Here is a 13,737-nt window from a genome sequence, read left to right as displayed (position 1 = left end):
ATTTATTCTATTGTGTAATAAAAAAGTAACTACTACAACATTTTTGAAAAATTTACAGATAAAAAATGAACCATATTTTGGTTAGATAAAAGATTAATAATGGCGCAAGATGAACGAGACGAAGGTCTCATTAAAATGTTGCTGGATTCCAGTCACATGGAACCGAAAGGTAATTTATTTTGTTTGATGAAAGGAAGCAGGCATTTATGCTTGTTAAAATGTTGCTGGTTCCAGTCTCCTGGAATCAAAAGGTAATCTTATTGTTGATATAGTGCTTTTTTTTCGCAATGCCAAATATTAGCCTACTGTTTCTTAAAGGAGAATAAAGCATTCTTCGAATTTAATGTAATCTGTAACCTTAACTTATTTTTCAAACTTGCATAGAACTTAATTACCTCGTTGCTGTAGCAGATATTTATTGATACTAATAATTATGTATGGAGAATATTTTTTTTTTTCGAAAGAAAAGTAAGAATTAGGTAAATACCTAGTTAAATTACATTTGATATGATAAATATAACTGTACCAAAACGCGGAGTCTTACATTTAACAAAATAAATACTTAAGTTTAAATGGTTGTCTAGTGCTACAGTCTAGTTCTGTCTGTCCAAACTTCTTATCTAATTATTTTAATCTGCAAAGGGAGTAACTTTGCCATCGTTTAAGATGTATGTACATCGTCTTATTCCATAAGATCCAAGAATACCAACCAAATATTTTTTTAGTACCATACCGGCAGCAGCCTTATACTAGTCAAGCATCCACCTATACAGGACATAGCTCAAGTATGAATAACACAATGGCTGGCTTGCCTGCAGGAGGCGGTAGGTTGATTTCTGGTCCAGGTTCTGGTAACCAGCAAGGATTTACCAACAATAGAAATATGGGAGCACCTTTCTTCAATAATCACCAGCCAGATTATTCTGTTAGGTACCTTTTTTATTTTATTCAAGGGTCTTATTGTTTTTATAAAATCTAGGTACTTTTTTTTATTAAATTAGGTAGGTATATTATTTTTTTTTTAATGCATCATAATGCTATTTTTCTCTAGATAGACGATATTACATTTGATAAGATTATAACTTCTGGATAAGCTAAAAATAATATAACTCTTTTATGAATTTTTTTAATCTTGAAAAACTTTCACTGAATAGGTATTAGTTTGTTATTGCTAAGCTTCTATGTAATAGTCCTTTACATTGCTTAATAATCATCTGTTTTCCTAGGACTCATCAACCTCCACAATTGAGCCTTGAGGAGAGGTTGGTGAACTTGGTACAGATGGACCATAGCTACGCGAAGGCCTGGAGGCCAGACACAAGTACCACCTTGCCCACCAGGAGTATTCTGCTCAGTGCATCCAAGCAGGAAACACTGAATCTGACAGGTATGAGTATTATATTACCTGTTGATTGATTGATTAGCCATAGTTTCTTAGGGTTTGGGCCTAAGTAGTCAGGAGTAGGCTGAGACACTTTTGTCTAGCCACTAGGGCTATCAAGCTCCACGTTCAAGCACATTATGACCCGCTGTCTCATGAGAGCTACTCATTATTACCTCACCCTCGCAGGTGTCCCAATTTAAGTCATCGTAATGAATGACGCTCTCCTCAGAGGAGCTTGGGATAAGGGTAGTACTGATATTATGTACGTGACTATTGAGTATCCAAACTTACCCAATAATCCCCTTCTAACACAACCAGGGGAAGTTGCGTGATTATTATTGCTAATGAGAAATTCGAGTCAACACACAGGGAATTGAACTCGAACTCTCACCACCGTAGTTCAGTGTGTTACCATTGAGCCACAGCGCCCCTTATTATTATATTACCTGTCATGGGTAATGCTGTTGTCCAATATACTGAAACGTCAAGTTAAACATTTGGGGAAAAATTAAGCCAAGAACTTTACTTATCAGTCTTCTAAAATGTCAAAACATCCATCAAAAACCAAACTCTTTGATTGCACGACCTTAGTGTGAAATGGCGTGACAATAAGTTGCGCCTGTCATAAACCGGTACATTCCCTACTTTTACTTTCAATGTCATGAATTGATAGGTACAGCGCTTTAGATATTTAATTTTTGTAATGCTATGATTTCAATTTCTGACTTATACCTAGTACCTAATCAAAGCATTTGATAATGTTTGCTTTACTTTGGATTTTGTTATCATTTGGTGAAGACTTCATAGTGTTAATTGAAATTTTATTTGAATTATTTGCCTTCTCCTGACTTTTTAGTGCTCTTGTCTCTTTGATTACGAGATCTCTTAAACCCACTCCCCTCCCCGTATGATCCAAAAATCTTGTTATTATAGACGATGAAGATTATATAAATGTTGATGAAGAAGTTGTGAAACCTGTTCCACAGTATGATCCTCAATATGCTAGAAGGGTAAGTAAACAATAGTCTTAAAAAGATGGGGAGGGGGGGGGGCTAAGGGAAGAGATAATAATAAAATGTGTGCTAACTGCTATAATAACCAAAAAACTATGCAAAAAAAAAGGATACACAAAGTTTGTTCTATGAAGCTTAATCTCTCTCACTCGTAATGCACATATGTATTTACGTAATGCTTAGTTTTCTAATCAAATTTACTTAGGTTTCTGGTTTGAATAATTTTATTTATAAATCCATGATTCCATTTACATTATATACAATGTGTGAGAGTGTGTGTTTGTATTCAGGGAGAAAGGGGCGGGTAGTTTATTACACTAGTCCCTAAAGTTTTATAATAAATTTTTCTTATACGTTGGCTTCATTACTTTGGGGACTATTCTTGAATTATTATTTGTTAGTCAATTAAGATTTGCGTCAAAAGTTTCAACCAAAAATTGTAATCTGTAGAAGGGGTAATTTTGTGTCATAATTGGGGGGGGGGGGGGGGGTGAACACTGAAAAACAATTTATTGGTCATTGTCTTATCCCTTTAGATCCCTGGTTTGTGTTTTTTTATGTTAGTGTTTTTATATTTCATTTTGTTAAAGATGATGACTGAATGTGAAAAGTTCGTAAGCTTTGCTAATCCTGAATTTGAAGATGACAACGCTCACAGCTTTGAAGAAACTATTCCAAAGGTAACATATTTTTTTAAGTCGCAAAGTAAAATATTTTATATTCAAACTAGGGGGTTCGCCCCCTAGAGGCCTCTAGGGACATTTGAAGGAATAGGGGTGGGAGAAGTCGACCCTTTACCTTTTTTTCTGGGGGTGATTTCTTTCGAAAAGGTGGAGATATTCTCCCCCAAAATAGTTATAAACCTTCCCTGCACCTATAAGAAAAAGTTCCAACAAATCAAATCAGTTATAGATGCAGAAACACGATTTTGCTAATTTTATATCGTTTAATCAAATGGCTTGTTAAACATATTAGACGCACTAGTCTCAGTCTTCAACTAAATGATATAACTGGCGTGCGGGGGATGAGATAAGAAATTATGATTTACTTTTCTTTTGGTTTCAACCCCTAAATACCAACACCCCTACTGCACCGGTTGTCAATAATTCCATAATTCCATTTAAAATTGGTCCCAAAAGTCTTTCAAAACCTGCGGAATCATTCACAAACACTTTAAATGAGTCCCTTAAGCCTAAGACAACTAAAATATTGAATATTCAATCCATTGTCCCAGCCCTAGATCCCTGCATTAATTCTCAAGACTTAAATCGTGTGGTCTTTTTTAGGAGGGCTGGACACACCAGCAGAAGGTGCTGTACGGACGGATGATCCGCGTCCTGCACCAGGACAGGTTGGCCAGGCTGGCTCTGGAGGGACGGGACAATGAACCTATCCTGCGTAGAATCTGTGTGGATAAATCTGCTAAAAGAACCAGACTGATATTGTCATCTTTTCCCACTCTATGGGATATTAAGGTAGGATACTTTGGCTTTGAATCTGTATTTTAAAATATAAAAAAAAATATTTTTAAAAATACATAACATAATTTTAGTCATAGGTTCAGAAACTTATTTTGCAATTTAGGTTGTTCAATGGTTGCACACAGTATTTACAGAATATCTACCGAAAGCTTATTTGGCCGCTTGGCTTGACATCATCCAGGTATAACTTTAATCCTCTTTAATATAGTCTCTTACTCGTGCAAGAGTTAAAAGCTTTTTATGTTTTACATGTCCTGAGGCAACCTTAATAAAATAATAGTAATAATACTTTTAAGTGTAACAATATTTTTTATAAAGCTGAGTCAAGCTGTTTTCAGACATTATGATTTTTTTAAAAAGTTTTTTTTTTCTTCAAACCCAATAAATCTTTAAAAATAGTCATCTATTGACTCATTTCTTATTACGTAGATACGGGTCTAATCTGAAAAATCTGTATCCTATCGTATTATAGACAATTTTGCAAGAATTATAAAATAAAATCTAAAAGTCAATAGGTACCAGTTTTGTTGGCCAAGGCCTCCGGCCAAAAACTGGCATTAATCTTTAAATTTTTATATTAACATCCGCGAAAAGCTGACTATAATACGATAACTAATGCCCAATATTACATTTTAGACTCTGAGAAGCAAAGTTCCTAAATTGATGGACAAAGTATTGGCTCCGTTCCTACGACATTCTGATGATAAAATACAACAGGTTTAGATTTAAATTTATTAAAAAGGTTTGTATAGTTTATTTAAAAAATGGGCGTTTTCCCCCAAAGTACCTAGTTGAACAAACACCATAACCGCAGGGAGTAAGGGAGGGGACAATGGATCGAATATTAAATTTTTAGTAGTCTCAGACTTTGGGTACTGGCTTAAAGGGAATGTGCAAGAATTTAGCAGTTTCTGGCTAAAATGCCGCTACTCGTTGTGTTAGTTTTGAATCTAGCAGACAGAGAGTTGAGAATACACGGCCCCCCTGACACTCTCATACTCTATTTCACTCCCCTCTCCTCCCATCTCCCTTTTTTAAAGCACACGATAGGAAAAGGGAGGTGGGGGCATAGGACAAGGGAAATAAACTGGATAAAAAGAGGCAGGCTGGCGTATTGGTTCATATTTTTGCCCATCCAGCCAGCAGTTGGCTGGGTCCATTAATCTTCTAATATAAAAATCGCACCATAAAACCTCAATATATTTCATCAAAAACAAGATGTGATTTCGCTTTGCATGACTTTTTTCTTAGTTTATAATTTTCTAAAGAAGGTGTATTAACTTTTTTGCTTTTTATTTAAGATAGCTAGCCGGTGCTTTTAGTAAGTAGTAGATGTAAAAATTTTCATAGAATTCAGATATGTAATCGGTTTTTTTGTAGACCTCTTATTTTTTAAGTAATTTAAGTTTTTTAAAAAAATGATTAAGTCGGTTTTAAGGTACTAAAACGCAACAAAATAAAAGAAGAAAATGGCCAGTATGAACAAAAATAGTAAGATCTTTAATTTGACACCTTACTTTTAAAATTCTGTTGAGTAATTATTGAAAAAATCTATTTTTTTAACCTCGGTTTAATAAATATTTTAAACCTAAATATTTTCTCAAACAGACATAAAAAATATGGGTTCATATATACTTCAGGGGTGTATATTCTGCACGGGATCGCCAGCTCAGGGGGGGGGGGGAATAAAAAATAAGTGGTTGGAGGGAAAAAAATGTAAAAATTAAGAAAACTGAAAACATTTTTTTTCCATTTTGCCCCCCTCCTTGGTTAAAAAAACTAAAAAAATGTGTGGTAGGAGGGATAAAATAAATAAAATATAGAGTTCTTTAAATATTTTTCTATTCCCCCCCCCCTACTTTTTAAGAAAAATCTAGGGGGGAAAAAAAATAAAAAATTTTGTAGCAGGGGAAAAAAAAAAATCTTGTGCAGAATATACACCCCTGATATACTTTTAGAATCAGAAAAATATTACGAATCTATTCTAAGCAAAATTGAAAAAGTTTTATAAAACTATAATAAAAAAAATAAGTTTATTTTAAGAATCATAATTTTCGGCTTTAAAGGGTTCACTTGAACAAAACCTGAACAAAACCTAAACAAATGTACATACACTGTAACAGATATTTTTTAAACACAAGAAACAATAATGCTGCGCATTTTTAACTGCATTTTTTTGAAGTTTATAAACAGACTGAAGCATACTTGTTCATAATTTTTCATTCTTTACATGTTATGTAAGTATCACTATTTTTATTGTAGTATCTATTGTATATATTGTTTGAACATTATCCTTTTTTTGTCAATTGTATTGGTTAAGTTTTGAGAAGAAGCTTCTTGATTCGTCAATTTTAGAGATTTTTGATTGGCTAGTTTAATAGTTACAATTAAGTGCTGCCTGTAAAAATATAATATTTTAGGCCATTTTTATTTTTTCAAGTTTTTACTTTTTTTCAATTTTGCTTAGAATGGATTCGTAATATTTTTCTGATTCTAAAGGTATATATGAACCCATGTTTTTATGTCTGTTTGAGAAAATATTAAGGTTTAATGTTTTTATTAAACCGAGGTTAAAAAAATAGATTTTTTCAATAATTACTCAACAGAATTTTAAAAGTAAGGTGTCAAATTAAAGATCTTACTATTTTTGTTCATACTGGCCATTTTCTTCTTTTATTTTGTTGCGTTTTAGTACCTTAAAACCGACTTAATTATTTTTTTAAAAAACTTAAATTACTTAAAAAATATGAGGTCTACAAAAAAAACGACTACATATCTAAATTCTATGAAAAATTTTACATCTACTACTTACTAAAAGCACCGGCTAGCTATCTTAAATAAAAAGCTAAAAAGTTAATACACCTTCTTTAATGAAGAAACTCTTTACAATTTCCTCCAAATTTTATGGATTAGTGTGAATTTCATGGACATTCTTTGAAAACTCTTAAATTGAATTAATTGCCCATTGTCCCCTTCCTTACTCCCTGCCATAACCCCCTTCCCTCTTTCGCTTAATTTGAAACAAATTTGAAAATAATGGGATAGGAGTAGTTTTATATTGGTTACCTCAATATTAGGGCCTTTGCATTGGTTAGGCATAAAAAATATTCCCCCCCCCCCCCCCCCCCCAGTTTTTAAAATTATTTAATGAAGAAGGGAGGGGAGGGGGTCATTGCATGACAGGAACTTTGTGGGAAAGCACCTGAAAGTTATAAACACAGTTTATTAAGTAATATTTTATTGTTACAGATTGTTGCAGACGGACTAGCCCTGTTGTTGAGGAGACCCTGGGATCCTGCAGCTAAATCAATCACAAAATCCAAGTTGGAACAGCTACCTGGAAATCCTGTAATCATTGTAGCACCTCCAGGTAAAGATCTAAATATAGTTTGGATTGACTGTTTAGAATGGATGGGGCAGGTGTTTTTTTAGGCATTACAGATTTGCCTGAAAGACAAGTAAAGGTTGAAGAAATATTATTTAAATTTGGGTAGGTTTTTGTTTATTGTTTGTATATTCTTAAGAACCCAAGTAGGGTCATAGTAAGAGGTCTGAATAACTAGGCCAAAGTATGAATATGACCATCAATTCTTTTCTTGAATGTAGATAAAGTCACGTCCTTTTTCAAATGAACAGGAAGATAATTCCATAATTTAGCTCCTCTAACACTGAATACTTTTCTGGAGAGTTCTGTTCTTTTCACTGGACTTACCCTTAAAGTGCCTTGTCGACCATAAAATTTTTGGTTTTAGAAAGAGATTATTTTTCAGTTTGTTTATTTATTACTTTAGTTCAGGTAAGGTTAGGTTACATTTAGTACTGGATAGCACTAATCAAAACAACAATCGCCCTTTAAATAAATGAAAGAAGTTAGTTGCTTGATTTTATCTTTAAAAATGACGCCCCTTTAGTTATGATGGATTTTTTTTCTCATCCCAATTGTAAATGTCAAGGAGAAATTTAAATACCTTTATAACATAACTAGTTGCTTCACCCCTAGCCCCTAGTGGTGGTTGGGGGACGTCAGGAAAATAGTCTAAAACCACCCCCAAGACATTTACAAAGCTTCCTTTTTACAACTCATTCGCTTTAGAATCTTTTTTATATCTTTAGCTTCAGACCGAAAATACTTTACCACTTAGTATATATTTCTTAGGGCCTGGAGACACACAATTAATCCCCAAACGAATGAGGCTTTGGAATAATCAACTTGGTTGTTTGGGAAAGGTAAGCCAATAGATTTGTTATTTTAGATGGACTGTAAGACTAACTAATCTGTTCAACTTTAAAGGAGTTTTAAAAAGGAGAAATATTTTGGTTTTCTTTCAGTGTCGATATGATCCATTCCAGTTGCACGAGCAATGTAATTTTTGGATGATACAATTTCCCGAATTTTAGCTTTATACTAAGCAATTCAACTATTTATACCTGACTTAAAGTAACTTGTTGCTTTTATTTCATATATATTTGTTTAATTTTTATTGTTATGCTTATTAGCTTATTATTTTACTAGCGGATGCACCCCCTAAAGTCTAGGGGTTTTGTATTGAAATAAGTAGAGAAAGAGGAAAAAATAGCCTAGAATCATCCCACGACTTAAACCTATAAAATAAAATAACCTTAAACTATCCCAAGACCTACATCAAGCTTCCGTGAAATGGAGAGCTCAGTCGGTTCAGCAATCAAAATCTCAAGCTACAGACAAAATAAACCTTACTACTTTATATTATAGGATTTACCTAATTATTTTATTTTAGGTGTTTGTGATAAACATCCCAATACCCCAAGGGGAGGCTGGATACAAGACTACTGTTAATCAATATTTACAACAAATGGTTACATCTACCCTTACAAAGGTAAAATTATTAGCGACGCTACTTTAAAATTTTGTTATTCCTGCACATCTGTCGGTACATTTCAACAGTTTACGGTTTATTCACTTATTTACAATATATGTTTAGGATATAATCGTACGTACATCAAATTATCATGCAGTTGTAATAAATAGCTGTTAAAAAGTGTTATGGACAATTAGCAATAGCATATCTTATTAGGTATATTTTCTCTTTCGTCTGCCTTGCTGACTTAACTTTATTAAGGATGTTTTTATCCTTGTTTTATGTTAAATGTTCTTGCTTTGCTCCTCAAGGGCATAAATGTCCTTGTTTCTCTAATATAAACTAATATAGGTGAGAGAAACCAAGGTTAGCCACGCTGACCGTCCGATTATCCTGATGGGCTGGGGTCCTGGCGCCAGCATAATCACTCATGTTGCCACCATTGAGAAAGTTGCAGGTTAGGAGATACTTTATTATTAATTAGCGGCTACGCTCCTAGAAGCCTCTAGGGCAGGAATAAGGTATAGCCAACAGGCAATATAAATCTAATAAATAGCTGGCATTAAAGTATTAGTTTTATGTTTTTTGTCGAATTAATTTCGTTGTTGGTATAAGCTGCCTCTAGGGCTACTTGAGGGGGAATTTGAATTCCACAACTCAATTTTTATTTTGGATTTAAAAAGAAAAGGAAAAAAAATTTGGGGGGATTTTTTGGGTGGTTACGGGGGGAGGGTGGTATTTGATTCAATTAGACAAATAGCAGTAAAAATGGAATAAATAAGCATGAATCTATTCAAAATACCTGATATTTATAAGATATAATAGTACTGTACTGGTAGTACAAAATCAAAAGTTAGGTTAGATGAAGTTGGGTAAGTTAAGGTTTTTCATTATTGTTTTTTTTGGTTAATTTTTTAATGAATTCATCACTGCATGATAGACTCGAAATAAAGTATTACCAAACTTTACCAATAAACTGTAAACAAATATGATAAATATACAAGCAAAATAACAAGTTAATGTTGAGATTCAATTCCTTCTCGTTCCTTCTTAAGCATAAAATTAATTTGAAAATTTTTAACATAAACTTTAATATCCTTATCAGGATGTTAATTTTATATGTCGTCTTTATGACAGGTGAAGATGTTATGAATATATTTCTTAAATTATGTATATAAAAAAATATTGTACGGTAATATCAAATTAAATTAAAAATAATTTATTTTTTTTGTTTTTTTTTGTACCAGAATCATCCCTGCAATGAAAGAAGAAAAAAATTTGTTTTGTTTTACATAGCAGACTAAATGTATTATGATAACATACAACGTCTCTTTGTGAGTTCATATTTATAATATTGATTTTTATAAATGAATTAATGAAAAAATATTTGTTTGAAATTTGACTAAATGTCATATTGTATAATTTACTTAATTCTTAACAGTCGGGCCCCTTGCCGCATCTTTATCGGTCGGGGGTGAGGGGGTGGTGTTCAACGCCCCCTCCCTTATTATCTGAGCCACTATTAGAGCTAGAGGTCTTAAAATTTCTGTGTATGTCCCCTGTTTGATAATAAATTTCCGACTATAAGTGAGTCAAAGTAAATTTTCGCTTTCTTCATCCTTTTATTTAACAACCTTTGTTTTTAGGTCCTTTTTTACTTAAATATTACTAACGGCTGCCTTTATTTTATTTTTTATTAATATTTTATTTTCTACTGAGAGCTACAATTGAATTTTCATCAGAGCATATTTAAATAAATTTGTATCTATAAATAACTTTCTTCTTTAATTATAGTTAAGTAGTTAAGTGCTGCTACTCTATAATTACAATCTTCTTTAAAAGGACTGTTAATGTTTATGATAATTCATATTAGATTTCAGGAATGTGAAGCTGCTTTGTTTAGGAGTGAGGGGGTGTTTGAGCTAATACTATTCAGAATCAAATCTTTAGTGGTGAAGCTACTCTATAATTCACTTTTTCTGTGTGTTAGTTAGTCCGTAACACTAAGGGGAAAATGTAATTTTCTTAGGTCTTGTTGGAGACAGCTGAAATATTCAGTGAAGATTCTTTTGACATTTTCTTTACAATGCCTTTTTGTCTGTCTGTTGGTCATGCTTCAAAAGACATATTACATATTCTCTCCTCTCATTTGTACTTGTTAAGAAAACTTAACATCTGCTCTCAGTTTGTGCATTTGACCATTACAAGATTTTTTGTGCTTTGCTACTAATGGTTGTTGTCATAAATGTTTTATTTTGACAATGATCAAAGTATAACCCAATAAATTTTAGCATGTTAGTTTGTTCTGGAATTTTTGCAAGGGGGTACTTTCATGAATAAAAATATATCACAAATTCAGTTTGTCAAAAATATTAATAAGAAGAATGTTCATAAAAAAATAATACTAAAATTTTTGTTCTGATCCCACAATATAAGTTTCAAGTTAGTGTGAAACTGCATTTTGATACTCCGTGCATCATACCCACAAACCTGTCGCATAACTCTTTTTTTAATTTGAATCCCAAAAAAGCTTGGGTGTCTTTGATTTTTATCCTTATATAACAGTAACATGATGTCTATTTATCTATTTGTCTCAAAGGATCTCGCTAACTGCTAGACAGATATGGTTTTTCTTTACATTAAAGCTTTTTGAAAAACTATGATCTTAAGTGTAGTTGCGACTCTCCACCCCCCCCCCCTCCCTCCCCTTCCTATCCCCAAGTGTCCCTAGAGGATTTAAGGGTACGTAGCCACTAGTCCTTATATGGAAATAACGGGATGTATGTATATCTGTCTCTAGCAAAGGAACTCGTTATCCGCTGAACAGATGTGGTCCTTGTTTTTTTTTGTAAAACTTAAATTAAAAAATAGAGGGGATTAAATTCTAGTGCCCATAATGATTGCTGGGGGCGTAGCGTTTTTAGCATGGCAAGCATCGTTTTAGAAATAAAAAGAAAATAAATGTTTCAGTTAATAACAACCCAACAAATAATGTCTATAGCAATTTGATCAGCTGATTGGTTTTAATACTAGATGTTTTTTTAAGTAGCGCAGCTACTCTAAATCTAGGAAATAAATCTAATTTTGCTTAGAATTTACTTTTAGGTGTTTTAAACGTTGTAAATTGAAGATTTTATTTTGATAATTAACATTTTACAACAATACCCTCTATAAACTGTGAGGAAGTTTGATAAAATTACGTTTATTTTGCAAGCTTTTTTGAAAATACTTCATTATTTTTATAATTCTGACAAAATAGAATTTCTGTTTAAGTAAATAACATGGCCACAAAAAGGTTTAAGCAGTTATTGAAATATTTTATTACCATTCTTGCTAATTAAATAGTCGTTAACTATGTTTAATTTGCATTTTTTTAAAAGACAAGAAAAATATTCTACTTAAAGTGATCGCGAAGCTAATTTTTCAAATTGCATTTTTATTTTTTTTTTCTTATGTTTTAAGTAATTTTCATTGAATAATGCCTTAAAAATTCCATAAAGGTAGAAATAAATTAATTAAGAATGCCGAGATCCACTTCTCACAAAAATACCACAACAATCTGTGCACTTATAAGACTAAGGAAAAATCACCCTTTTCTTTGCTTACACATAAAAACAATGAAATTTATACTACAAAAATTTTGTTGTACCACACCTCTTTTGAAATAAATGTTCAAACTTGGTTTACAATTAAATATAAAACCTGCGTTAATTTCGTAAAATCAGTTACCAAATATTGATATATCTATGCAGGTACACTAACATATGAAAAATTGTTGAAATCTTCAGAAAATACATGATTTAAGAATAAAATTGGGCAAAAAGAATAAACAAATATCATTTGCTATACATATCTAGCAAAAAAATTAGCAGTCTTACTAAAGGTTTTCCATAAACAAAAGCAATCTTTTTTTTCTCCCAATTATCGGAAAAGAGTCAAATTTTTCTAAATACCTGCCTATATTTAAACCCTAGATATCCAAATTTTGTTTTTTATTTAATTTCTTTTAAAGCCTTAAATTCATATTCCTACAATCAATATACATAAGTTTCAACTAAACATTATTTAAATGAAAAATCCATATAAAATAAACATTCAGGGCCCATTATTTTAAGTAGTTGTCTGTTTCATTCAACAGAGTTGGGGATTTAAAACAAAAAGGTCGTCAATTAAATAAAATTTGGATAATATATAAGTTGATTTTAATTAATTTTTATCCAGTAATATCACTGTTTCATTCACACAGAAGGGAACACAGGGAGGGGAAGAATTAAAAATTACAATTTCTGAGATGCCTACAGCATCACAAAGTTCATTTTGGGGGGAGAAATCTTTATGTCATAGAGTTAGTGACGTCTAAGCTTTTATTATTTTAAGGGGGGTAAAAATTAAAAATTTTGGGGATGCCTACCCCTTTATCCTCCACCCCCTAGGACGTCCCTGGTGATATTATGTAAAATCTCGACAACTTGGTTAAACAAGTTTATTAATTTATTGATTTATAATCATACAGATTTTGTTTATAAACCCAACTTATAGCCGTTTGTATTTCCCTCTTTCTTTCTTCGTCCCCTCTCTTACCTGTCATTGTACAAATGGTACCAACAAATTTTGTTAAGTTGAAATATAGAAACCAAACATTTTTGAATATTGTAAAAGTTGCAGTCCCTTCAGTGTATTTTAAGTTATAAGTTTGGACCAATATAGGACAATTTCAATAACTATAATAAGTAAATAATTGTATTCCCATAACTGAAAAGACATGTTATTTTATAAACTGACTTGATTTAATATCTCAGGAACCATCTTTACGTAATTTTGTTTAGTATTAAAATAAAGCCTTGCTTTAATTATTGTACATCCATATACAACATATTTATATATAAATTTATTAAAAGAATAGAATTTGTGTGCTCTTTGTCCTATTCCATGTTTTGAAGAATAAACTTTAATACAATCAAGTTCTGTGGTGTCCGTACTCTGTCTGTGTGTATGTGTGTGTGTGTGTTTAATTCAACCTG

At 32.1% G+C, this 13,737-nt stretch overlaps 1 protein-coding gene across 1 annotated transcript in view; it reads left to right on the top strand.

Moving 5' to 3' along the window:
- Positions 1 to 50: 50 nt before the first annotated feature.
- The window catches only part of Rcd1 (Reduction in Cnn dots 1), a 26,444-nt gene continuing 12,757 nt past the window's right edge, over positions 51 to 13,737 (top strand). Inside the window, exons 1-12 of the mRNA XM_080160514.1 lie at positions 51 to 169; positions 726 to 930; positions 1,227 to 1,387; positions 2,318 to 2,394; positions 2,988 to 3,077; positions 3,684 to 3,872; positions 3,982 to 4,059; positions 4,515 to 4,595; positions 7,128 to 7,248; positions 8,035 to 8,105; positions 8,636 to 8,734; positions 9,068 to 9,173. Coding sequence (XP_080016640.1) covers positions 100 to 169; positions 726 to 930; positions 1,227 to 1,387; positions 2,318 to 2,394; positions 2,988 to 3,077; positions 3,684 to 3,872; positions 3,982 to 4,059; positions 4,515 to 4,595; positions 7,128 to 7,248; positions 8,035 to 8,105; positions 8,636 to 8,734; positions 9,068 to 9,173 — 1,348 coding nt within the window. The 5' untranslated portion in view covers positions 51 to 99. The remainder of the gene's footprint in view (positions 170 to 725; positions 931 to 1,226; positions 1,388 to 2,317; positions 2,395 to 2,987; positions 3,078 to 3,683; positions 3,873 to 3,981; positions 4,060 to 4,514; positions 4,596 to 7,127; positions 7,249 to 8,034; positions 8,106 to 8,635; positions 8,735 to 9,067; positions 9,174 to 13,737) is intronic.

This window comes from Acartia tonsa, chromosome 5 (genome assembly GCF_053477335.1).
Source record: "Acartia tonsa isolate MP-2025a chromosome 5, ASM5347733v1, whole genome shotgun sequence".
In the NCBI taxonomy this organism is placed as follows: domain Eukaryota; kingdom Metazoa; phylum Arthropoda; class Copepoda; order Calanoida; family Acartiidae; genus Acartia; species Acartia tonsa.
The sequence above is the reverse complement of the archived record's forward strand: the minus strand, read 5'-3'. Positions and strand labels throughout refer to the sequence as shown.